This window comes from Anguilla anguilla, chromosome 7 (assembly GCF_013347855.1).
Source record: "Anguilla anguilla isolate fAngAng1 chromosome 7, fAngAng1.pri, whole genome shotgun sequence".
Classification (NCBI taxonomy): domain Eukaryota; kingdom Metazoa; phylum Chordata; class Actinopteri; order Anguilliformes; family Anguillidae; genus Anguilla; species Anguilla anguilla.
This window is the reverse complement of record NC_049207.1, coordinates 29,653,530-29,679,248: the sequence shown is the minus strand read 5'-3', so window position 1 is coordinate 29,679,248 and position 25,719 is coordinate 29,653,530. Positions and strand designations below refer to the sequence as shown.

At 38.5% G+C, this 25,719-nt stretch overlaps 1 protein-coding gene and 1 pseudogene across 1 annotated transcript in view; one reads left to right on the top strand and one right to left on the bottom strand.

Moving 5' to 3' along the window:
• The window catches only part of arid2 (AT rich interactive domain 2 (ARID, RFX-like)), a 211,613-nt gene that overhangs the window by 32,225 nt on the left and 153,669 nt on the right, over positions 1–25,719 (top strand). Inside the window, 2 exon segments of the mRNA XM_035425440.1 lie at positions 8,529–8,747; positions 9,087–9,154. Of these exon segments, the coding sequence (XP_035281331.1) occupies positions 8,529–8,747; positions 9,087–9,154 (287 nt within the window).
• Positions 5,765–5,928, bottom strand: LOC118232658 (annotated as a pseudogene).

Here is a 25,719-nt window from a genome sequence, read left to right as displayed (position 1 = left end):
AAAATATTCTCCCAAAACTCCATAGACTTATCCAAATGACGTCTTGCATATTCAAGTCGATTTTTCATATGCTTACTGGTTAAGAGTGGAGTGCGGCGAGGTGTCCGGCCATGAAGGCCTTGCTTGTTCAATATCCTTCTTATCGTCTGTACTGATACTTTTATTCCAGCTTTCAAAAGGTCATCCTGTAAGCCTTTGGCAGTAATATGAGGGGTTTTCTCAGCAGTTCTTACAATGTGCCTGATACCAGTTGACGTAACTTTACTCTTCCTTCCACTTCCAGGTAGGTTTACTGCTATTCCATGACTTTTAAACTTCCTTATAATGCTGCCAATTGTGTCTCTTTGAACTTTCAATATCTTGGAGATATTTTTGTATCCATTGCCTTTTTTATGCAATGAAATAATTTCTTCTCTTAACTTTTGAGAGAGCTCCTTTGTCTTTGGCATGTTTGCTGGTCAGCTTCAAATTGATGTGAAGAGAAGTGCATCGGTGAGATTTATATGTTTATCACAGGTTTATCAACAGTATCGTTATGGATTTCCTAAGGGCTTAAGTGTGTTTCCACTAAATGTAGTCACTCTACAGACCAGCAAATATTTAAAAAATGGTGATATTAAATGGGGGTTGAATATTTATGATATGGCTGAAATACAAAATTTACATGCTACTCGGAAATATTAAAAAATACATTTTTATTTTGAATTTTAACAACGCGCTAGTGATATACATGTTGTTTTTTTAGTTCCAAGTCTCCCAAAAAGCATACATTGTATACTTTAACCTGCTGTATATATGCAATCTTCCAGTATTTCATTGCAAACTAAAAAAAGAGCAAATTCATTTTAGATTTTTTGCCTAGACAATTGCATTTGTGGCACTTCATTTTATATTCATAATTTTGGAATAATCTAAGCTATTAATGTAAATGGTACAAATGTCTTGCTTCATTTAAGCCATTTTTCAAGTCTCTGTGGTGTTCACATCTGGAGTTATAAAGCTTTAAATACCTAAATTGGCAAGATTTGGCATGTGCCCTAAGGGGTTAATAGTAGTTCTACATGTCCACCCTTACATTTTATGTGGTCAAGGAGTTTTTGATCCAGGACATGTAGTTTAACCTGCTGTAAATATGCAATCTTTCAGTATTTCATTGCATGTTCAAAAAGTGCTGATTCATTTTTGATTTTTTGCCTAGACAATTGCATTTGTGGCACTTTTTTAGCTGCGACCGCAGCTCTATAGCTTTGTCTGTTGGTCGGTCGGTTGGTTGGTCGGTCGGTTGGTCCACAAAAGTGTCCCACCCTGTAGCGGCCACAGTTTTTGCCCCAGGAGGCTGAAATTTGGCATGGAGGTTGGTCATGACCGAAGGTAGAGCTGAGTAACTTTCAGGCCGATTGACCAAGAGGGGATGTGGCGATGGGCGTGGCCAATCACAAAAAGGCGCATAACTCCCGAATGGATTCACAGATTTGCACAAGATTTTGTGGAACGGTTGGTATTTTACTCTAAATCCACCCCCCCCCCCTTTCATGACACTCGTTACATGTTCCCCCATCCCAGCACTTTGTATTTGTCCTAATACTGTAGCTTGTTCTTCTGCCTAGTTGGCTTTGCAGAGGTTAGGTCAGAATAGTGTTCACTGTGTGAACTAAACTGTTTTCTTGGCTAGAAATAGCTGTACAAAATAAGTATTGTATCTTATTTAACCCGTGTATTGTAGTTGTCCATGACCATGAAATGCACTTTTTGTACGTCGATTTGGATAAAAGCGTCTGCCAAATAAATGTAATTTAATAATATTTGGACTCATAGCATGTGTAAACAATTTCATGACATTTGGTCCATCCAAATATGAGAGATACAACTTCATTGCTATTGTGGAATGAACTGGAAACAGATTTTAAATATCTGAAGAGGTGGCCCATGCTCGCTTCTGGCTGCAGTTGGTGGTAATCGGTCAAACTATGTAGGAAGAGTAGGGAAAATGGTTTTTTGAAAAAATGTAAGTGGTGGGAAAATTTGAGTCAGAGCTTAGTCATCAAATTAGCTATGTTTAGTGCATACATGCCAAATTTAGTCTAAGTCGTAGGATATACAGCCATTTGAAGTTGAAAATTTTGATCTTTAATTATTTTTCCCTCATCTGCCCAACTGGAAAAATATTCCTTGTGTTTGAGTTTGCTGAAATGTGCACATAAAATACAACAATTAGATAGGAAAATAAGTACAAAGTAAAATAAATATTTTAATTTCTAAAAGTAAACGAATAGTAATTTGCAGTAGTAATACAAGACAGAATAGTGTCGAACTCGAGGATGCATATCATTGTGCGACTTCTGATGTGGGCGTACCTGCAGACAATAACATTAGGTTGGCCGTAGAAATAGTACTGTATGACTACTAGCTAGCGAAACCAAAAATGTCTGAGGATGAAGGAGATTTTGTTTTTGATCATGGGATTTTTGTGCCTTATCGATTTGAGCCGGTATACACAGAAGAATGGCTGGCTAATTTGCAGGCTGATAGTGTGAGAGCGAGAGCGAGTCAGGAGCGAGCCGAGATTGAGGAACCACAGGCTATTCCCAGGACAAACGGCAACTGGTGGTAGACATCCTATGTATCACAGTCAGACGCGATAGCGTTAGCCAGCCCGCACAGTACCTATCTCGAGCGGTTCGACCAACGATGGGAAAATGGTGGGTACAGCTCCAGGCTTCAGACGGTCGGCTTGGTAATCGCTTCAAAGTAGTCGCTGCATACCCTTAATCCTCGTTTGCAAACTTCTTTGGCTGTTATGTTGGGGTGTCTGATTACATCCAACCATGACTGGCACAAAGTTGCATCGTGTGGAAAACTATGAAAATGTGCTTTCAAGTCAAGTTTAATGGGGGCATTATAACAACCGGGTACAATGCACCTCATTATTACACCGATATCTCATCAAACTAAAGCTAGCAGACGTTAGTTTGTTCGATTCAACGCCAAGTTAACGGAATGTTTTGCTTCGCTTCTTCTCGATTTTGCCGCGAACAAAACAATAGTTGGTTATAACAGCAATTTGAAAAACAAAATTAAACTTTACCTTCGATCTTGAGAGACATTACACCTGCAGACATGCAAGTTATGCTACTCTTGAAGGAACGGTGCGAGCAGAGAACATCATTGTAGAATAATCTCGCTGCACACAAGCGTCTTTCCTGCGGCCTAAAAAGGAACTGGATAGATTTCTACAAGCAAAACATTAGCGTTGACAAATTTCCGAGTTTGAGGAAACACGCTTAAGATGTTCAGAACCACATACCGCTCTGAACAGTTCTTCTCCAAGCTGTCACTTGCAAAGGACAGGCTTTGTTCCAGACTGACAGACATCAACTTGGAAACCCAGCTCAGTGTGGAAACAACACCAGGGCCACCAGACATTCCAAAACTGGTTGAGGCAAAGTTTAGCCAGTCATTGAAAGTAAGGTATGTTCAGTTTTAGATCTAGTTTACATATAAACATTCAGTCTGCATAACATAGAAAAATGTGTCTGTAATTAACACGAGAGTTCATAGAAGTCTATGGCCCACTGTCCTATATGCAAATATTAATCTGGCCCCAGACAGGATAAAGCTTCCCCACCCCTGATTTATGGTCTAGTGCGACTCCCCTTGTTGCAAATTAAAGAAAACGAAAGACCACATTAGCTAGTCTGTTATTTTCTATTTTGTATGTATTGCTGTATTAATTAAATCACAATTGTTGTGAAAGTGGATCTGTAAATTGTTTTCTTAATAGGACAACATTTTCAGTTTCCGGACAAGTAACTTCAGCTATCGGACAAGTAAACAATGTGAGCCACAAGTGACCCAAGATGTCAATGTCAATCCCTGATATATATATATATATATACAGTGAGCACCATAATTCATTGGACAGCGACACATTTTGTTATTTTGGTTCTGTACTCTAGCACTTTGAAAGGATACAATGACAGTGAGGTTGATGTGCATACTGTCAGCTTTAATTTGAGGTATTTTCATCCATATCGTATGAACTGTTTATCAATGACAGCACCTTTTGTACATGGTCCTCCCATTTGCACTTCAACCTCATTGTCATTGTATCCTTTCAAACTCAAAGTGCTAGAGTACAGAACCAAAATAAAAAATGTGTCACTGTCCAATGAATTATGGTGCTCACTGTGTGTGTGTGTATATATATGTGTGTGTGTGTATACGCACGCACGCACGCACACACATACATATAATGAAGAATAGCAGCAAGTTTACGGGAAAAAAGATTTAGGCCATTAGCTCCAGTTGAATTTGAGTTCATAGTTGAGTTATGTTATGACCTGGTCTAGGGTCATACGATAACTGGGTGAATGATAAGGAAGATGAGTGGTAAATAGGTGAGGGAAACGTACTGCAAACCGACCAGTCCCTATCTGCCTGTCCAAATCTAACAGAAAACTGGCTAGTCATTGAAGGGTACTGGACACGGGGCAGCATTGAACGCTAAACTTCGGGCAATTAACCAATAGTCTGAAACCAAAAATCTGAATAGTGTACCCATGACAGTGTTAATTCTCTCACCAGACTACCTTCAGAAATATTGAAGGAATTAATTCTGAAGGTACTCTTAAAAAAATAAAAATTAAAAAAAACCAAGCAAAATAGCAAACTTGTGTCCTGATCGAAGGATTTGTAGTCCAGCTGGGAATACACTAACTAACCGGAGCGCTATACGGCAAGCAGAGGGCAAAACGAGAGTCGAGGTCGCGAATGAGCGAATAGTCAAACTCAAAATCCAATCAACAAATAGAGTAGAAGTGCTAAGCGAGAATTGGAAGCGAATACAAGAGCGAATGGTGAAAAACACATAATCACGGGGCAAACAAACTAGAAGGGCTAAGGAAAGAATCAGAGTTGAAGGGAACTAATCAGTAGTCATACACAAGATCTGGTCAGCAAACAAACCAGAAGGGAATTGGAATTAAACAAAAATAGGGTCAAATACGCGATGTCAAACAAAACAATCACTATACACAACACACCAAGCACAAGTTTGTAGAGCTGGTCTCCGTTGGTAGGTGGCAAATGGTGGCTTTTTGAAGCCGAGTAACCAGAGACGGAAACGACCAATCACATGAGAAACCGGAAAGACGAAACACATGGCAATAGAGACAGATGTAAACACAAGCTTCGGGGTTGTAACAAGTTGATGGATGTAAGTGCAGCTAAAACTTTAGATGAGGTAAAAGGGGAAAGAATGAAACTGGGGATATTAAGAAGCAGCTGATTTAACTACTGTAAAGGGATGATGGATGGGCTGTTTTATGCTCTCTATAGAAGACTTGGGCTGCAGTAATAAAGTGTTTAATTTAAAGGCAACTCCTGTCTTTGTTTCTTTATAACAGCTTACAAAAGCAAAATTTACAGTACGACATACAAAAATAAAATCTAATTCAAACAGCCAAGGGTGCAAAGCTGCCTTTGTAGGTCTTCCCCTCCATACAGACAATACAATACTTTTGTCACCAGTCACAAAAATACACAGCAAAAAAGTAAAAAATAGATCAGCCACATATGAGAGAATCCCTAAGAAGTGTACATCCACTGACCTGATTCCTTTTTTGCCCTGTAAGCTTTAAGTCCCAGTTGGTTTTGGGACTGAACACTGGACAGATGTTCTTCAGGGACTTTTTCCCCCCTTGCTTTCTGTCAGGTTGCTGTTACAACCCAGCTGTAGCCATGCAAACTAAACACAGGCTTCCTGATTGTGTCCCCTCATCTCCGCAAGAACTCGGGTTAAAAGAATGAAACAAATATACAAAAGCACTTCTCTAGATATATATTTATGTATGTATCTGTGTAAATTTCTCTCTCGGCACCTGATAACAGATACTACACTTGATCTTAACCAAAAGGCAGAGAAGCGAAACTCCTGTCTCTGGCATGCTGGTGATTAAGCAATGTTCATAATTTGTACAGGTAGGGCATAATTATAATTATTACGGTACTTTACTAATTACCCAAATTGTGATGAATTTCTTCCAGGGCTGGTAAGTGAATTGCAATAATATTTAGTTTTCGCATTTCCAACGGCAGTAATGTATTTGTTACTTAACTACCTAAATGTATGCCAGTTAGAGGAGGACCCAGAGTTCCTAGCAACTTTTCATGGTTGATTCCTTTGCTGAAATAATAATGAAATATCTTCGTTGAACCAAGGATTAAACATATTTTAACGCTTAACTTTCTAAAAGGTACATGTTTATCTACCATGTAATTAAAGGTCCTTGTAAATGATGCTAAACCTGTCTCTGCATCAAGAATTTGAGAAATGTGAGAGATCACACTCTTTATGGAGGTCATGAATAAAAACACCATTTGCCACAATTTTGGCAGTTCTGTTGCAAAGTATAAGCTCAATAAGAGTACATTTGCATGCATGTTTCAAGTTTGGACGACTTGGTTTTGTGATATTCTGAGTTGGGTTTAAATCAGAACAAACCTTTATCAGAAATGTCTTTTAGCCGATCAAAATTGAAATCTCCCATAGCAATTAATGCAGAATCTGCAAAAACATAGGTAAAATTACTCAAATTATCCACGACACATGCAGAAGCAACAGGAGGGCGATAGACTAACTAAAATACATGTTATTCTGTCTCAGGAGTAACCTTCAAGCAAGAAATTCAAGTAGATTTTTCAATGAACACAGTGTTTTCACCAGTGTAAGAGCAACTCAGACCCAGGGGGTTATCAGTTGCTTCTGGAATGGTTAGCAGCTGTCATTTGGTTGATATGATCACAGTTGCTATTGTGGATGCCATATAGAATGTTTGCTGCCAGTGTCTGAGCGCCAACCTTGTGTAAAGACTGCTGATCTGTAAAAATGATTGTCCCCTGATTATTGCCATTTTTTTGCAGTTTTGTTACTTTCCGTTCTGTTACCTGTGCCAAAAGCAAGCTTTAAAGAAATAAAAACGGAAGCACTAGTCCAGCCCTGTTTTATTAATTTAGTAGGCCTAATGCTTGGGTTTCATTGTGTTAAAGGCAAAAAAAGTATGCTTTCTTTCTGTGATGGACCAGAGTGATTAAATCTGCACCAGTCTGTCAATGCATCTTGCATTGCTTGTATTGTAAACTGGTATTTATTCTTATAGAGGAAACTGCCTGTGGATATTTATTTATTTATTTATTTTATAGATTTAAAAAAATGTTTTGGAAACTTCGTGTACTTTTACTGTTTTTGCGCGTGTTATTTCACTCTTTTCACATGTGAGATCTATTCATTTAATGAATCAGTGTTTTTTAATACACTTCCATTTTTTCAGTTTGCCTTTATTTTCAACAACTTAGGCATATACTACAGCTTGAGGCAGTGTTGAGCGGTGTATTTATTGTATATAGGCTATGGGGGCAACATAGCTCATGAGGTAAGAGTGGTTGTCTGGCAGTCGGAGGATTGCCGGTTCGATCCCACACCCTGGGCGTGTCAAAGTGTCCCTGAGCAAGACACCTAACCCCTAATTGCTACCAACGAGCTGATTGGCGCCTTGCATGGCAGGCTTTCGCCGTTGGCGTGTGAGTGTGTGTGTGAATGGGTGAATGAGAGGCATCAATTGTAAAGCGCTTTGGATATATAAATATATAGATAAAAGCGCTATATAAATGCAGTCCAAATGCAGTCCATTATAGTAGGCAATAAAAATGAAAAAATGTAGACGGGACAAAAAATAAACAGAGGAACCAAAAATTTTAATATGAATAACACCAAGGATTTCTGAAACTAATATTACCCATAAAACAACAAACTGCTAAAGCTTCCAAATAAAGGTAAAAATAAAGAATGGAACTAAACGCATTAATTCTCATGAATTTATTTGAATTTCTAAGTTTTTTTTCTTTTCTCCTCGATTACTGTATAATGCTCAAGCAGTCTTTGTCTTTCAAGCACTCAAATCCTCAATTACCATGTAATTATTATACCCTGGGAACAATTTATATAATACAGAAATGTGAAACTTTCCTGTTTTGGAAACTAGTCATTTAGAAAACTCTGACCAGTATTTATGTAGAAACTGTGTTTTTTGTTGTAAGATTTAAAAATTCCCCACAATCTATTGGCACATATGGAAATCAGTTTTCTTTCTTTTATTTGCTTATTTAGTTGTACTCATTTAATCATAAAGTGATGAAACTTGGTAATTCACAGCTATATCAAAACTCAACCCTAAAGCTCTGATCAAAACACATGGTAATTATATTGGGGTCTTTTAATTTAGCATAAATGATTCTCTCCCTTTGCATGATTTTAGCAGTGACTAATCCCTTCCATAGGAAGAGTCACCTTGTATGTATCACCTATTCATATGGTTGTATGTTTTACTAAATAAATTTGGGTCTACAGTGGAACTTACTTTGTAATGTGCTGCTCCACTGGCTAGCTCATTAACCACTGTGCTGCATTGCTATGGGTGAATTGTGTTTGTTTGTTCCCATTAGCTAAAACTAAAAATGTATTTTCTCCCCAGATTACCTTCGCCAAAGCTATGGTCTGTCAATGGAATTTTCTCCACCATGTGACTACAACAAACTGGTGCTGTCTCTGCTGTCGGGCCTCCCAAATGAGGTGGACTTCGCCATCAATGTGTGCACCCTCCTCTCCAATGAGAGCAAGCACGTCATGCAGCTGGAGAAGGACCCCAAACTTGTCACGCTACTGCTCGCTCATGCTGGAGTCTTTGAGGACTGTGCGTCTGACCACATTTCACCTCTGTAACCACCACATAACACTTCTCATTTTAGTTGTCTTTCACCTCTTTACCCCCTCTTAACCAAGCATGAACACACTGCTCATTAAAGTCACTTATTAAAAAAAACTTATCTGCATCCCCACTGGCCTCATTATCAAGCAAATACACTTATTTCAGTTATTTGTTCAGTTTTCAGGCCACTTTACTGTTTCATCCTACATTTTCTGTTTCAATCGTGAAAACATGGACAAAAGATATACATACATACAAGTAGAAATTCTCAGTTGCCTGACTTTAAAAACATTGTGTATGAAACATTCTAATGTGTCGTTGCAGCTTTGGGAAGTTTCTCTGCTGTTTTTGGGGTGGACTGGAAGGAGAAGACGTCCCGGGACTTTATGAAGGTAAATTCCAAGGGTGGGATAACCACATGTTTAGAAGTTGCAGATGCACAGTACCTATGACAAATGGGTCCAAACAAACTAAAATGTGGCCTTTTGCAGTACGTGCAAGCAGCTTTACCTGTGTCCAGATGGGAGGTTGACAAAATATTAATTTAATGGATGGCCTAGGTTAGGGCTGTCATGCATGCATGTTTGCACTAGAGCAGACAATTGCTCTTAAGAGTCTTAATGTCGTGAGTTAGTCGTCAGTTTAGACCAGCAAGGTTGTTGATGTTCCTTTCATGGAATGCAATTAAGGATGCTCTGATCTGTTTTTTTTGGCGCCAATATCCGAATTCATGTGAACCGTTTTAGCCGATACCGATCTACTAAGCAGTTTGGATGCAATCTCTTTAAACCGTTTTGTGCTGGTCCTACAATATGCAGACCATGTCTGTATAGATGTCTCGTTCCTCCCCAAGAGGAAAATTGCATGTTTGGCAACCACTACCTGCATATGCTGCAGATGATGATTGGTTGACTGGTGATGTGAGGTGGTAATAACGGTCACTTGAATGTTAACTTCCTGTGGTGTATTTTAAACAAATATGGAACTGTTTGATTTGAGGCTAGCCAAACCGTTTTGATAATACAGATATACTCTCTCAATAAATATAAAAACTGTCATACCAGAAATATGATTACCTGTGCAAAATGCTACACTAGTATAAATGCTCTGCCCGGTTGTGAGTGCTGCACACAAAACAAATCACAACTGTGATGACTATTCAGAAGTATTAAATGGCCATAACCATGGACACCTCATGCTCACGCATTGGCGAATGAGGAAATGTCAGCGAGGAGTAGAAAATGCCAAGTAAAGCTGCTGCGTAAGAAATCTGATAACCTGGACAGTTCTGTCCTTAGCAACTATTGGCCGATTTCAAATGTATTTTTAAAAAAAGTTTTAGAAAAAATATTTTTACCCAATTAAACACCCACTTCAACAGAAACAACATTCTGTAAAACTTCTAGCCAGCCACAGCACTGAGACAGCTTTGGTTGCAAATGATATAAGATTAAGTTCTGATGCTTAAGTGTCCATTCTTAGTCTCTGTGATCTTTCTCTTATTCTCTGTGATCTGCCACATTTAACACTATATACACTGGAAGGCTTCTGGGCAAAAAAGGCATACAAGCCTTTAGAACATACAGTAGTATATTAATCATTCATGCATTATATTTCTACTGAGAAGCAAAAATTTCCTAACCAACTTAGATGTATGTTTTATTAGCTAGTGTTATCTGTATTTATTTCTGGATACTGCAGCAGCTTGTGAGACTGCTCTTCTCGTTATAATCATAATCATCATTAGAATGCAGCCCTCTTTGTCAGCTGTAGCAACTGTAGCCTAACTCAGTTTTGCTAGCTCACTACATTCACAAAACCTTAAAAATAAAGACTTTCCCTTTCGTTTTCATGGAAAAAAATCACCATGTTGTAGTATGGAAATGGAAGTAGTTGAATCACTCAAACATTTTAAATGCCCTAAAAAAAATTTAAAAAATAAACATTTGCGCTGTTTTGGCGATTTGCCAACAATTTGCGGCCGCAACATCCGACTGGTTTCTCCAGGTCACCATTTTAATCAGATGTACCATTATAACAGCAGCTCTAGATAATAAAAAGGGTGGGCACGTATGTAGCTCAACTGGAACAGGTTCCGCTTCGGCTCAAACAAACACTGTTTATTTTCAGATAACGTTACATATTTATCACATTTATTTTTTACTTGTCCGATCAGACAACTGCATGAGGCATTCCACTTGCCCGAACAGAGTTAGGATCTGCCAGTTGTCATCACTGAATGATAGTTAACGCCATTGCTTGAGATGGGCAGGAGTTGTCGGGACTTGTATATGAGTACCGACTCTTCTTATGATTACCAACATTAATTTCTTTTACACAGTATGTATTTTGAGGAGTAGGTACCGGCACTTATTTTGGTCCAATTCAAACACTGGTTAACACTATGGTATTTTTGTAATATTTGAAGCGTCGCTACCTACCTTTTCGTTATCTTTCGGTCGCTGAAGGAAAAAAAAGTGACGCTTTGACAGACCTTCGCGCGCTGCAAGTCTTCCGACCACCTCAGAAAGGAGGAAGCACGGAGCGCGCGGCCTAGGCTCTTTTTGAAAATAAATATGTGGATGCGACAGTAGGGTTTTGAAAGCACATTTAGGCAGAAATATTTAGAAAGTTTAACATTTTTAATTTATGAATTAAATATATAGGCTATATACAGTATATATATATATATATATAATTTTTTATTTTATTTTAATTATTCTCTTTTTATATTATGGCGTGGCGGCGAGGATTTTGCCGTGGCGCCACGGCAAAACCTTACCAGGCGAAACGTTGTAATTGACTTAACAGAGTAAATGTATGGTAACATGAAATGCGTGAAAAATTGAGTTTGAATGTCTTTAGCCTAGGTTTATGTAAAATTTTGGCCTCAACTGTATGTGGACACCTGAACATCACACCCATATGTGCTTGTTTAACATCTCATTCCAAAACCATGCCCATTAATATGGAGTTGGTCCTTTGCTGCTATAACAGCCTCCATGCTTCTCTGAAGGCTTTGCACAAGATTTTAGATCATGGCTGTGAGGATTCATCACTGGTTACGTACATATTCAGCAACGCACCTATAGAGCAGTGGTGCCACATTATGGCTATTTTTCATATTATTGTGAGGTGAAAAATGGCTTTAGGTGGTTTGTCATAACTTGGGATATTGTAATTTTGGGCACATTTTTTATCTTCCTCGTTCAGCTAATCATTTACATTCGTTGGTGCAGTTTGTTCCTCCTCCGCCTGTTCCTCGATTGGTATTTTACTTGAAGCCTGTCAATTGTCCTTCATGAATAATTAACACTGCGGTCCACCAATCCCTACTTAGAAGCAGTTATGTACTACTTCCTCTGACATCTAGCTCCAACACTGTCTGCAATGGTACTGTCAAGCTGATAGCAGGAAAAAAAATGTTACAGTTACAAGTTACAAAGCTTATGTAGTTAGTTAAAAGCTGCGGTGGGGAACACGTTTTGGGGGGGGGGGGGTGTTATTTTTATTTGATTTCCCAAACTGAAGTCGAACTTGGAGAAGTGTCAGTTGCGGATAAAACTGTGACACTTGCAGTCAATACCACAGACAGACACAGCTAGCCACATTTGCTCAAAGGTAGAGTGGTTTACGGTTTCTTTTAAGGCATTTGGCTGTGCGGTAGAGGTTCTGTGGCCAGAGGGAAATGCTTGCGGGGTTCTGACAGTAGGGGGCAGCAGAGTGTAATTTTTCAGGACAGCTTCCATCATTCTGCATTGTACTTGACGTCATGCCACGTTGCATTTCGGGGGGTGATTTGTTTATCTTAAGATGAATGCTTAGCTCTGTTATTTGGAAATAACATTCATATTTGGGGAAATATAAAGCCCGGCTAATATTCGGCTGGAATCAGCATAGTCAGCATTCAATTATTTTTTAATGGAACCGGCAACTCTCATCATATAATAACAGTTTGCAATGTAAAATCTTAATAGGGAGGTCAAACCCGTTTTGGCGAAAACATATTTTGACAGTTTATTGTTCAAAATGTTATAAATGCTGCCGTTTCATCAAATAACAACATACGAATAGCTAACAGAATATAACTGTTGTTTTCTTTAATACGATTAAAAAAATTAGCTGCTTCCCTCGTCCTGTGTAATCACTCAAAGGGAGGTGGCATGTTGTGCACAAATGTTGTGCCAGCACAAACATGAAACAAAATTGGCATCTGGGCTCACTTTAACAGGTAATTTAACAAGAAAATATATAAAATTAAAGCCGCAAGCGGCGTTGGGAGGGGTCCAAGCATTGGCACCATCGTGCCCCCTATTGAGCGATTTTAAAATGGCTTTGTCCTCATGATCATATACCTTCACCCAACATATCTACTGAACATCATGATGATTGTATAAAAAATGGATGACTTATGGCCAATTTTGTGCTAAGAGACGCTGTAGAATGACTTAGTTGCGTCGCCATGGATGTGTCCTGGCCGCTTCCCGTAAAGGCCTTTACTATGTCGTAACACATATATGGCCCGGCGTGTATGTACAGTTGCAGTGGTTCCATGCCGCAACTAAAAAAGGTGTCACACTAGTGTTGTCACGATACCAAAATTTTGACTTTGATACCAATACCAGGTTTAGTATCACGATAATTGATACTGAAACGATACTGATTCAATACTCGGTACCTAACGATACTGAAATTACCTTAATAGATCAGAAACGTAATGTCCACAAGGGATGACCTCATTTTCGAATTCACGGTTTATTTAAAACCTGGTTTATTAACAACCTTTAAATTGAAGCCTGTTCAACATATCAATAAGCATAGTGTTACAACACTAAACCATAGAAAACTATATTAAATATATTTCAAGAATGAAACAATTGTAAAGTAAATTATCTGTAAACAGGTCTTTCACTTTAAAATATATCTAAAAACAGAATATTTCAATAACAATACAGCATCTTCCTATAATAAAATATTTACAAATTAGAACAGCTATTGCTACTGAAGTGAACTGAGTCTAAGCTTGCACTGTATCAACCATGAAAAAATGCACAAGCGCAGGTCACCTCACTTGCCAACCTTAGTTGCTACTGCCATCTAGCGAAGATTCTGACAAATTACACTTTTCATCCTCTCAATCAGTAATGCGGGAGACACATTTCCCTGGGTTTAACATTTGACACAAAACTACCGAACGTCGGAAAATTCTAATACCGAACCGTTTCTTTTTTTTTTTTTTAAGTACCGAAAAAGTGCTGAAGTTTCGGAATACCGTGCAACACTACGTCAGACACATATTCCAATCCATTGCTCAGTTTAGCAGAGAATGCACATTTCAGAGCGCCTCAGAGACGGATAGGATAATACATATTTCATATAGCCTAATAAATACGACATTAAAAAAAAACGAAACAAAAAACGAAATATCAACTCGACATCCCTGCTAGCATGCATGCTGCGCGAAGAATACCTTATTATTTATTTTGACATTGGCAGACTACAGCATTTACGTCTTTTGTTTATATTCAATAGTAATTGCAGCGAGAAACTGCAGCTGTAGACACAAGAAAGTTTGTTATATTATGGTAACGGAATGAAGCGGACTACATATATAGGCTATATTTACCGTCATTGTTTTATTATACCAGCGTGTTTTCGCGCATTTGCAGAGAAACTCAATTACTATCAATAAAAATGGTTTAGCTATTTCTCAGCATAATGACGGATGGAGATGGGACGAAAATAATTTTCAACCGTCCACCACGTTTTAGCAACGTTCCAACACTCTCGTCATCACTGTTCCATGGGTCACAAAAACTATTACACTAACGCTTACATTGCAGTGTGAAATATCCACATTATATAATACCACTAACCTATTTAAAGACACTCAATTTCAAAAATAACGTATATAACCGAAATATTTTGAGCAGTAATACTTACATAGCAACATGACATTTTATCTGTGTTTAGTAGTATAGAGACAGAAAATCAATGACAAAGTCCTATCCGCTTCCGTTTTGCGTCAGAAAACGATGTCAGATAGGTCTATCAGCAAAGAAATGGCTTAGCTATGCCCCTAAGTCCTCAATAATAATAGTACTCTCCAAGAAATTATGAAAATCGTTGACAACGTTTCGTTAGGTGCATCGTCTTTAATGCTACGCCACAGTGAATGCGCAAGTGAATGCGATAAGAAAATATTCTGTTACGCTGAACTATAAAACGCTATTCCAAATGCAAAATCAGACATGTTATACATCGTTAGAAAGCTTATACTCTCACCTACTGAATAAATGAACTGTCAATCAAGCCAAATTGTACTAAAAACGGCGACAACGCCGTAAGCAACAGGAATCACAAACGGATTGTCAATATATGACCACTCAGTCGCAAAAGGGACATCTCTACGCGTAAAACCAATGGTAAGATAGTATGTTTATTCAATGTTTAGTCCCAGATATTGACTGTAGAATGACATGGTATAATTAAAAAAAAAACTTTCTCGTTTATTTTGTTATTCAGTGAGCAGCGTTTTCACTGCTGTATTGGCATATTTTAGGGCTAATGTCGGGTTTATCTTGTTGCTACGGAATATTACATTACATTACAGGCATTTGGCAGACGCTCTTATCCAGAGCGACGTATAACAAAGTGTATAATCATAATCAGGACCAAGTGTGTCGAAAACCCTAGAGAGAAGTACCGTTCCAAGTGCAGGGAACAACCGCATAGTTCAACTTGGACCCTGTAGGTTAAACTGGTTAACACTAACACAAACAAGAACAGCAACAACGCAGTCTATGCAAAAATACAAGCAATAGTTAAGACGAGTGCATTAACTGAGTCACCTACAAAACAGCTACCTAGTTACAACCCTAAGCTTACAGTCAATTTAGAGATTAAATTGAGAATACGATTTCTCTCAGCATATTGACGGATTTAAAGATTACATTACATTACAGGCATTTAGCAGACGCTCTTATCCATTGCGACTTACACAACTTTTACATAGCATTTTACATTGTATCCATTTATACAGCTGGATATATACTGAAGCAATTTCGGTTAAGTACCTTGCTCAAGGGTACAACGGCAGTGTCCTACCCGGAAATCGAATCTGCGACCTTTCGGTTACAAGCCCAGTTCCTTACACACTGTGCTACACTCCGAACTCACCCGATATTGTCTTCAAATGGATCCATGCCAAAGAAAAGTAATGATTCATCCTCTCAAAGCTTTTACTAACAAGCCTTTAGTAGCAAAAAACGAAAGATCAACTCGCCATGCATGCTACCTGCTTCATGCACTCAGAGTACCGTATTATTTATTTAGACATTGGCAGAGTACAGCATAAATTGCGTCTTTTGTTTATATTCAATATTAGTAATTGTAGCGAGAAACTGCAGCTGTAGACACAAGATAGTATGTTATGGCAGCAACGGAACGAAGCGGACTGCATATGTATTACCGTCATTGTTTTATAATACCAGCGTGTTTGCGCGCGTTTGCACAGGAACTCAAAACCTACCAATAAAATGGTTTAGCTATTTGTCAGCATAATGACAGATTTAAAGACTAATCGAACTCACCCGATACTGTCTTCAAATGGATCCATGCCAAAGAAAAGTAATTATTCATCCTCTCAAAAAGCTTTTACTAACAAACTCTTGGTAGCCTAGCATGCACTCTGGCTGGCACTGTCTTCTATTGCTTCCCCGATGTTCAGACCCTCCCCTTGCTGATAAAAACTAGACCCTACGGTGTCGGATTACTTGCGTCGCCATGGATGTCGCTTGCCGTAAAGAAGATTACTAGATGTCGTAACGCTTAGATTTGGAGCTCCAGCTCTTCCGCACCCCACCTAATACAAAGGTCCAAATGGCGGGCAAACCATATGGCAGACATAGGTGGTCCCAAAAGCAAAGTTGTAGAGCACATTCAGATGCATCGGTCGATGAAGTTTTGTGTTGATCTGACTTACGGGAGTTATGACCTTTTAAAAAGGACCCTTTTGTTATATGGCCACCATCTGGCCGACATAGGTGATTTGTAGTGCCTGAGTAGTGGGGGGCCATAGGAACCCACCCACCAAATTTGGTTGCTCTAGGACTTATGGTTGCTGAGCCTCAGACACTTTTAGCGGAGAAAAATAAGAATAATAATCCTAACGGATACAATAGGATTCCACCAGCTTTTCTGCTTGGACCCCTAATAATCCTAACAAATACAGTAGGGTTCCACCAGCTTCGCTGCTTGGACCCCTAATTAGAGTAGATGAAGCTATTATATTGTTTCAATGTGTACTGACAGTTCTGTGATATTATTTTTTATTATTACTTAAGAAGTCAGAAATGATTATGCTAAATTGACTTTGTTTACGTGCATTTGTGCCTGCACTCAAAAATTGCACCGAAATCAATGGGATCATTATAAAAAAAACTAACCCCATTGATGCCATTATCATGCATTTTGTTTAAAGAAAACCTCACTGAAATGTTTTACATGTTGTTCGCTTAGCATGTATTCATACTTTTGTTTATTTAGGTGTTGTAAAATGTTAATCTGCCACGGTCCTGAAAGTCTTATAATTCTACAGCAATTTCAGAAGCAAAATGGCACCCAAAAAAAGGAACACTCCATCTTATTCAAAATAACCCCAGATGGGATTTTTTATTGGTGAAATGAAATGTAATTTAAATTGTGGCCAACCTGTCTTGTCATCATCCTGGTTGTTCAAGGTCTCTCAAGCTGCTAGAATAGTATGCCACAGCCAGTTAGGTCTTGTCTACCACATGTAATAGTCCCAAAGCATTTTAGATTTATAAATGGATGTTTTCTTAATTACGGTGAAAAAGGAGACTAGCTGCCATGGAATTTTGAAGCCTTGAGACCGCTAGGTTTAAAACTAAGACCTTTTGGCACTTGTTTTGAGAGTACGTTTTTCATTAAATGTTGCATCCCATAGCTGAATAATACGACTAAATGCGCATTTATATTAGTTTTATTGTATCAATAACACTAAATAACGGTTCATTTTGATGAAGGAAAAAAGATAACCTCACTCCAAAAGTTGCACGAACAATGATGCCATTCAATCAATGATTACAAGGGAAGCGGCTCATTTTTAACATCATATTAAAGCAAACAACTGTTATTTTCTGACAAGTCAGTGATTTATATATTGTTATTATACTGCAAAATTTGCAAGAACCTGCCAGAATACTTGCTGAACATCTTAGCAGAGAAGTTTCCTGGCTTCAGTGAACGCGAGACCAGGTTGTTCCTTAAGCGGGTTAGGATGCCCTGACAATTCTTCTACGTCTGAGGGCATTTAAAGACAGTTTTGTTTTATATACCCTACTGTTATTTACATCACTTTTTTATAATGGATTTTGGTTTTGTTTTGTCTGTACACTGTAAAAATGAAATAATGCATTACCCATTTTCCATTCACCTTGTTGAGTTTGCTATCCCAGAATTTTAACAAGCTATTCATTTTTCCTTGATAATGAGCACTACATTAGCCTACATACCCAATTATCTATATCTCTTCAAACAATAGATGGCCTCATGTAACGCATCAGTTTCTTTGATGACCGATTGTCCGATTTATGCCTCAAATTACTCATTTGCGAAACAAAACGAACCTGCATCGTTTAACTTCAGAGAGCCTTGTCGTCTGAACATAGTTGAAGAAGAGCAACTCTACACCTCCCCTCTACCTTTCTACTTGTCCAAACCCTCTACTGACACACACAGAATTTATCAAATATGACAAAAAAAGTTTTTTTTACATTAACTGAGAGACAGAAAGATAAGAGATAGTTTGTCTTCAAGAGGAATTATTTTTGACTTACATGCAGGCATATGAGAACATTCCAAATACATGACACACATACTAAAGTCTTTGAATTCCCCTTCCTACCAAACTTTCACTCAAAAAATAAAAAATATTTGGTCTCAAAAAACTCAACTACTTTTTTTTCTTCCACTTCGTGCTGTTCAAAATGCTGTTCAGTGTAACATTATGGAAATATGTTACATTTACATGTGTCAAACGTAGTAATAGCTACGATGCATCGCACTAGATGAAACATTGGACTGGATCAGTTTCTTGACTTCTTTTGTAGTCGCAATTTGGACTAAAGGAATGCAGGAAAGAAATGAAATGAAGGTAGAAAAATCAGCCTCTGGGCTGTCCCACTTTTAACCCGCCTCCGATGCTTTCAGCGAACATTACAACACATTCCAACTTCAGAAAATCTATCGAGAGCTAGATTCATCATGGATCTCAAAAGGTTTTATTCTTTTGAGTACACAAGACACCCAAAAACATAATCAATTAATGCATGTTCAATGTATGACATATTGAACAATATATAACTTTGTAATAACTATATACAGTTTGAACAATGCTAGCAATTTATTTTAATATGTTAATAGTAATAGGATAGTCCTTCCTCCCAGACTGCAAACGTCCTTGCAGAAAATTTCTTCAGTCATAAAGAGCAGGGGGACCGCACACAAATTGGTTAGATTTCAGCAGATGTCATAAACCGTTTTTCCACCGTAGGGCCGAACTGTTACCAGGGCCGCTCCATGCCGTTCCGCGCTGCTCAGGACTCATGGGAACGGTTACCGTTTCTGTTTCCACTGTCGGGCTGCTAAAACCAAAACTAGTGAGGACAGCAAGTGACGCGGTGGATCAGCGACTGCGTCCCGTTGTGAATGTAATAAATATGCGCCAGTTCTTGTCGTCACTCCCCATACTGTTTTGTTTTTGTTATATGTTTCGTTGGCTAACGAAACAAATGAGGATTCTGTGTATTTTGGTCTGTTTTTGGTTTTTCTTTTTAGTGTATCCTCCACTGACCCCCATGGAGTTATAAACCCATCATTTCTCTTACTGCAATAGCCACAATTATTCATCCCCACCCTAAAGTTTCATCACACAACTGTAATGCGTTTTGTGTGATTGTATGTGCTAAACAATTTGAGCAATTTGCATCAGTGTCAGTCATTCAGTAGCTGAAGCACATGCAAGAAAGTGCAACATTTGCACCTGGCCAGGAAAAAGAAAACACAAAATGTAAGTAGTAATTACCCAATTGCGTTTATAACTTAGTCGAGTCCGATAAGTTATGCTGGGTTTTTGCTACCCTTAGCCTACCGTAAATAACTACATCAAAACGTCCATGCAGTCTACTGTTGTAAGACAATGTATTGACCTATGGATGATGTTATATATTCATTTTTGCACAGCATTGCAAAAGGATGTATTTTTCTTATTGACAGTAGACCATTTAATTTAGAAAAAATATCTTGCATAATATAAATGAAAAGCTTGTTTAATTTTTCCATAGCATATTTATGCATTATAAACAAACACAAAAGCAAATAGCCTAATATATAGACCTATCTGCTGTGTGCTTATAATAAATGCATGTGACCAGGTGGCTGTTTCTTTTCTGTTGATCATTTGATATAGAACTGAATTGCGTGTATACAATCCTCCAATGGCAACTTTTGCCTCAGTGTACAGAAAGTTATTAACCGTTTAACATTTATGATGCGTTACATTTATACCAACTCTCCCCTATGTCCTAAGTGAAACTAACATGGATGAAGTTATCCTATAGACCAGTGGTTCTCAAATTGGGCCAGAAAGGGCCGGTGTGGGTGCAGGCTTTTGTTCCAACCAAGCAGTTACACGCCTGATTCTACTAATCAACCTTTGGTGTCTTTACTAAGGACCTTGATTAGTAGAATCAGGTGTGTAACTGCTTGGTTGGAACAAAAGCCTGCACCCACACCGGCCCTTTCTGGCCCGAGTTGAGAACCACTGCCATAGACTGTACTCAACTATTTTGCCCTTAAGTTTCACAGTCTGACTATAGTTTGCTGAATAATCGTTATAAATGTACATTTCACTCAAATACCGCCCCAGATCACTCATAATGCCCCAGAATCAGCTAATGCTAGTTTTACGGCATTTAACTCTGGTAAAAAAAAAATATAAAAAAATAATAAAAAAAGAAGTAAAACAGCAAACATCCAAGTTATGCATGGTAAGGCTGAGAATAGTTATACTCTGTTTCTATTAAATGAATGTCACAGAGTGGTGAACAGGCTTACCGTGAAGGGATTCTATTCCTTTTCAGCTGTTCAACAATGTTTGTGTTGAGCATTCCTCAAAGTGAGCGGAAATTACGCAACTTTTTATGGCAGCCTGAATCTGCAGAACATAAAGTTGGTTTTTGCCCTACCTATGTTTCTTTAATGCTGATTTATCACCACAACAACTAATTTTTTTTAAAAAGCTTTAAAAAAGTGCCTTTGTTAAAAACATGCCTGGTATTGTGCAAAACAGGGACACGTCTGACGGGTCTTCAGTGTGGCAAGACTTCTGTCTTCATCCCTAGGCAATGCACATCAATGTATGACTTTATAAAATTTGACAGGACATTTATGGATCATGACACGTTTTTGAACCCATCCGTGCTTCACTAGTCCTTCCAATCATGAGTGCTTTTTTGGGCTTTTTTTCTCCTTGTCGGGTAGTAGAGCGAGTTAGTTACTGTTTTATTGTGTTGTCAGGAGCTGGCATTTAGGGGGCATAATGAGATTGGAAATTCTAATAGGAGAGGAAACTACATGAACCTGACATTGCGGTTCGTATCGAGACACATATATGTAAATGTAATTTAATTGGATCAAAGTAAATTAAATCTCGTAGTATACAAACATAACAGTTTAATGTTGTTATGTGTTGTTTCCCAATGTTCAATGTTCACGCCGAAAAACATTTCTCGCTGTAACATCTGAAATCAAATTTGTTCGTAAAAAATTGTCCATTGGAAACAGTTAGTTGAATAAATCCATTCATGCATATTCACATATGAAATATTGGTAGCTGCCGTGCTCATTTATGTTTAGAGTCATGCTCGTTTAAGTAACATTCATATACAAGCAAATAAATAAACTTACCCATCTTAAATTGCTGAATTTGTCTGTAGGAAAAAAGCCACAAAAATGAACTTTTTTATTTTTTGTTTTCGTTATCTGTTGTAGGCAATCTAGCTTGCGGATAGGATGTGTGATATTACTTACTGAATCACGCACACATTTTGGCGAAATATCTGGGGAAATTCAAGTTCTCTGCCATCTCCGTTTTCTAAAGTTTGGATTGTGTCAGATTCTGTGGAATGGTCTTTCAATCTATGTTGGCGTGATCACGATGGTGCCACCTTAAAATGTAAAAAGACTTCCGTGCTGGGAGGAGGCAATGAGCCGAGTTTGAAGCTGCTTTGCTTCTTTCCTCCAATATTGGGACATTGGAGGGAGGGAGGACACGGGGGCACGGAGGAGACAAGGTGGTAGTGGAAGAAAGGAGGATGCATTTTTCAAGCAATGGGAAGCACCCTAAAATGATTCAAAATAATCTCATTGAAGTCATTGCTTACGGTGCAGGTTGTTACGAACCCAGTGGTAGTTTGTGGTTACGTTTGTTACTTTTGCATGTGTTTCTTCCTTCCAGTTGTCATCTGATTGGTTGTTTCCATATCCAGTTGCTCGTTTTGAATAAGCCGCCGTTTACCTCCTACCAGCGGAGACTAGCTCTTCGAACGCATGGTTGGTGTGGTGTGTTTAGTGATTGCTTTGTTTGACTTTGCGTATTTGACCCTATCTTTGTTTGACTCTGATTCCCGTCTAGCCCTTCTGGTTTGTTTGCTGATTTGATCTTGTGTATGACTAGGGTTGCAAAGGGTCGGAATATTTCCGGTAAATTTCCAGAAATTTTGGAAGAGAAGTTAAGCTCGGGAACTTTGGGAATTTTGCACAATTTCAATATAAAAATCTTACCTTTTAATAGTGAACTTATTTGGGGGGAATACACATTAAAAAAGCAATACTAGGTCTTATGGCATGTTTTGGTTAAAAGGATTCCCATTTAATTGAACTGTAACCATGCACTGCATTCAGCAGCACACTCTTCCATCACATGTACTGATAATTTGCCAGCATCCCTTTAAAGGTGCAGTGTGTAGAATTTAGTGGCATCTAGCGGAACGGACTTGGCAGAAATGGAATATAATATTCATAAGTATGATTCAATTAGTGTATAATCCCATGAAGATAAGAATCGTTGTGTTTTCGTTACCTTAGAATGAGCCTTTTATATCTACATAGGGAGCGGGTCCTCTTCTACGGAGGCTGCCATGTCGCATCGCCATGTTTCTACAGTAGCCCAGAACTGACAAACGGCTGTAGAGGGGGTGCATTTGCCTGGGTACCTTCCAAAATAGCTGTGTGTAATACCATACGTGTTGTTTACATCGTCGTCGCCCTTTTTAGTACAGTCTGGCTTGATTGACAATCCATTTATTCAGTAGGTGAGATTATAAGCTTTCTAACAATATAACAATTTTTTTTCTAAAATTATAACGTCTAATTTTGCTTTTGGAATAGCGTTTCATTGGTCAGCGTAATCGAAGGTTTGTTATCATTGCATTCACTTGCGCATTCACTCTGTGGTAGCAGTAAATTACGCTGCACCTGGCGAAACGTTAACGATTTTTCGTAATTTCTTGGAAAATACTATTATTAGTGAGGACTTCTGGGCATAGCTAAGCCATATGTTTGCTGATAGACCTAGCTGACATCGTTTTCTGGAGTAAGACAGAAGCAGATAGAAATATATCATTGATTTACTTTGTCTCTGTCTATTGAAAACAGATAAGATTTCATTACTGCTATGTAAGTATTAGGCCTATTGCTCAAAATTTTTCTGTTATATACGTTATTTTTTTAATTGAGTGTCTTTAATTAGGTTAGTGGTATTTTGTAATGAGGGTATTTCACACTAATGTAAGCGTTAGTAGTGTAATAGTTTTTGTGATGCATCATGTCTTTCTATGATTTACCATGCAAAGCAGCTAACGTTAGCAATAAAACGCTACTACAATGCGGAACAATTAACAATCATAATCGCTATCTTACTTGTAAGCTATGGCCTATAGTTTTACAGACTAAATAACTAAATACAATTTATAAATCTATCAAGGAACTTCATCCCTTGACAATTGGCTACTCGATGCTGTCGTAGACGATGACATCATTTTTGGAACTTGGGGGTGGGGGTCATAGAGAATGTTTGCAATTATGTCTGCTTATAATATGATAAAAGGTTTGTTTCTGTCTGCATATGACATAGTAAATGCAGCCTGAGCAAATAGGGCTGTATTTCCATTTTATTCCTGTTATTTCCCATAAATTCCTGTTAATTCCCATGGAAAGATTCCATCCTTGAATATTCCCGGAATTTTGCAACCCTATGTATGACCATTGACTCGTGTCCTTCGACTCCGATTCTTACCTTAGACCTTCTAGATTGTTTGCCCCGTGATTTTGTGTTTCTGACCATTCGCTCTCGTATTCCATTCCGATTCTCGCCTAGCCCCTCTTCTTTGTTTGCTGATTGGATTTTGCGTTTGTCCGTACCCTCGTTTTTTACTTTGACTCACGTTTTGCCCTCTGCTCGTCGTATAGTACTCCGGCTAGTTAGTGTGTTCCCAGCTGGGCTAAAAATCCTTCCATCGGGACACAAGTTTGTTATTTTTCCTTTATTGTTTTTGAAGCTACTCTGGGTAGAGATCTAACGCTCCATAGGGGGTACTCTATTCGGGCTGTAAGTTTTTGACTTCAGCTAACTGTCCGAAGTTCAGTGTTCAAAGCCGCCCCGTAGCCAATAACCTACAAAGACTAGACACCATTCATTTAGATTTGGATAGGCAGATTACCGGAATTACTGATCAGTTCGCAGTACGTTTCCCTACCCATTTCCCTTATCATTCACCCTGTTATGGACTGACTCTAGACCAGGTCGTAACGAGGTGAATATATAAAGAGTGAAGCAGCCACTGCTCTTTTTTGCATGGCAAATAGATGAGAGGACCGACATCTCTGAAAGCTCAGTTGTCCTTAATTCTGCGTTATGTCGATGCTGCGAGAATAATTAAAGAACATTTCATTGGGTTCCTCGACCTGTCATCAGGCAGGGATGCAGATTTGGTGTTTTATTTTGTGTCTGACTAATTTATGCTTGCAATCATAAACTGTTATGGCATAGTGTGCATAGAAATTTGTGGTAACTGACTACTACGCTTTAATGGTAAGTAGGGATGTATCCGAATCCGAATACAGCATTCGGGAAAGCACGAATAATGCGATGGAAACATATTTCTTCTATCCGATGTTGCTCGTTATTATTCGGATTCGGAAAAAAATGTAAATTTCCATGTCGAGTTCTCATAGCCTCTATCTAATGTTACACAGGACTTAGATTTCACTAACTAGTCGTTTCATTTACTACACCTTATTGAAAAGTGATCGCTATATTCTGTAGTCGCCCCCACTGAGTCAGCGCACAGCAGGCAGCGGGCTGACAGCTGACCGATCCCGGCTATCGCTCAGGGAAACTCTCGCATCGAGGAGGAGGTGCGGGAGCTAGCGAGACACAAGCCTGGTGTGGCAGCTGGATTTCTTTCAAACCCCCATCAAAATGAAGGTTAGAACCTGTAGTTTTTAGCTGTATGTGTTAATTTCCTCCATTAAAAATACCCAGTCGAAATATTGAAGAAACGGACGTTTTACCTTGTATTTCAGTCAATATTCATCCGTTTAGGATGTAACCTGCTGTATGTATCAGTCATAGGTCTTGGCTATAATGAACACGAAATCCATTCATGGTAACAGTTGCCACCAAGGGAATATATGAGGACATCAGATGGTTTGCAGTCTATCCACTGTTAGTTCAGTAGAGTAAATAAATAAATAAATAAAACAGACAAAAAAGTTCATGTAGGCTATTACTGTTGTGTGATTACGGTTGTAAAGTAGTAATTTACGTTTCACTAGTCTGCAGTAACCTTAACACATCAAGAAACGCGAACGC